General features: G+C 55.5%; 1 protein-coding gene across 1 annotated transcript in view; it reads right to left on the bottom strand.

Moving 5' to 3' along the window:
• The window catches only part of CSUI_004042 (rhoptry neck protein ron4), a 20632-nt gene that overhangs the window by 15006 nt on the left and 4394 nt on the right, over positions 1-1232 (bottom strand). Inside the window, exon 6 of the mRNA XM_068064237.1 lies at positions 485-673. Within this exon, the coding sequence (XP_067923787.1) occupies positions 485-673 (189 nt within the window). The remainder of the gene's footprint in view (positions 1-484; positions 674-1232) is intronic.

The following is a 1232-nucleotide window of genomic DNA, read 5'->3' as shown; positions in this document are numbered from 1 at the left end:
GCTCACGGATTCAACTGCAAACCCGAAAGAAACCACACGACGTGAATCTTTTCCTTCTCAGACTCGCGCCTGGACTGCGCCTTAAACGCCTGCTGTCGTCGTATTGTCGACAAACTTATTCTAGTGTTATGACCCCAGACACGGCCGACTACCCAACACAAGACACTAACCAACGCTGTCAAGTGACTGTCCTTCCAAAAGCCACCGGAAGAACAGTACTGCAGCGGTTCTGCAGAGAGAAGCAGTGCATAAAGCGGGAGGCTCACGATAAGCAACCGTGCAGCAGGAACAGCACTGAACAGAGCAGAAACGCTAGTCTGTCCTCCTTTCGAGCATGCGCGCGTGCACGTTCTTTTCAGCTTAAACGGAGCCCCAGTTCCAGGCTTGCGTGCTTGTGGCCCCACGGTGAGACAGAGCCGGCGTTGTCGTGAGTGCTTTGGGGGTTGAAAAGGCCAACGAAGTTACCGATCGTACCACAACTTACCTTCGACGGGCACGGGTGCTCGAGCCGACGGCACGAAGGGGACGGTGAAGAAACGCGGCACACGCGCCGGCGTCTGATGTGATGCAGGGCGAGTTAAGTCGCTACTCGTCGTCGCAAGGATTGAACTGACAGACGTGGTGTCGCCCGTGAACTCACATCGCGCTGACGGGCCACCGTACATCCATCGGACTGTTAACATACCATGCAACACAACAGCCGCATCGCGGGGTCATAGCTCGCCGGCGCGCACTTCTCCGTCAGCTGTACTAATGCGTCGTCCTCGAAAGTAGACAGAGTCCCCGTGCAGTACTGCGATGCACAGACCATATTGTATGCACGCACTGTTCGGTACGGATGTAGTAGTCCTGATACACACGAACGGCCGGAGCACCTCGGAAAAGCGTGCTGATCAGAGGTCCGATTGCGAACACAGTATGCCGCCGTCACGCCGTACCCCCAAGAGACGTGAAGTTTCCTATCTACGAGGGTTCGACTGTAGATATTACTTCATTCTCATTCTGCCGCGCGAGTCCCACGGAACCCAGGCACTGCGAGCCGTTCCCCGAAGTTATTTCAACAGGCCGCGTTCCCGTGTTCCTTTCACCCAAATCCATCGCTCGACTGAGGATCTCTGAGTACCGTGTTTTTGACAGCTTGGTTTCAGTCACTCTCAGGCCGCAGGTCATGCCTGCTACGTCAAGCCACCTGCACCGAAAGTAAACCAGTGACAAACGACCTCAGATGGGAG

The sequence above is a fragment of the Cystoisospora suis genome, assembly GCF_002600585.1.
Source record: "Cystoisospora suis strain Wien I chromosome Unknown contig_1816, whole genome shotgun sequence".
NCBI classification, from domain to species: domain Eukaryota; phylum Apicomplexa; class Conoidasida; order Eucoccidiorida; family Sarcocystidae; genus Cystoisospora; species Cystoisospora suis.
Note: the sequence above shows the minus strand (reverse complement) of the source record. Positions and strands in the feature narration are given on the sequence as shown.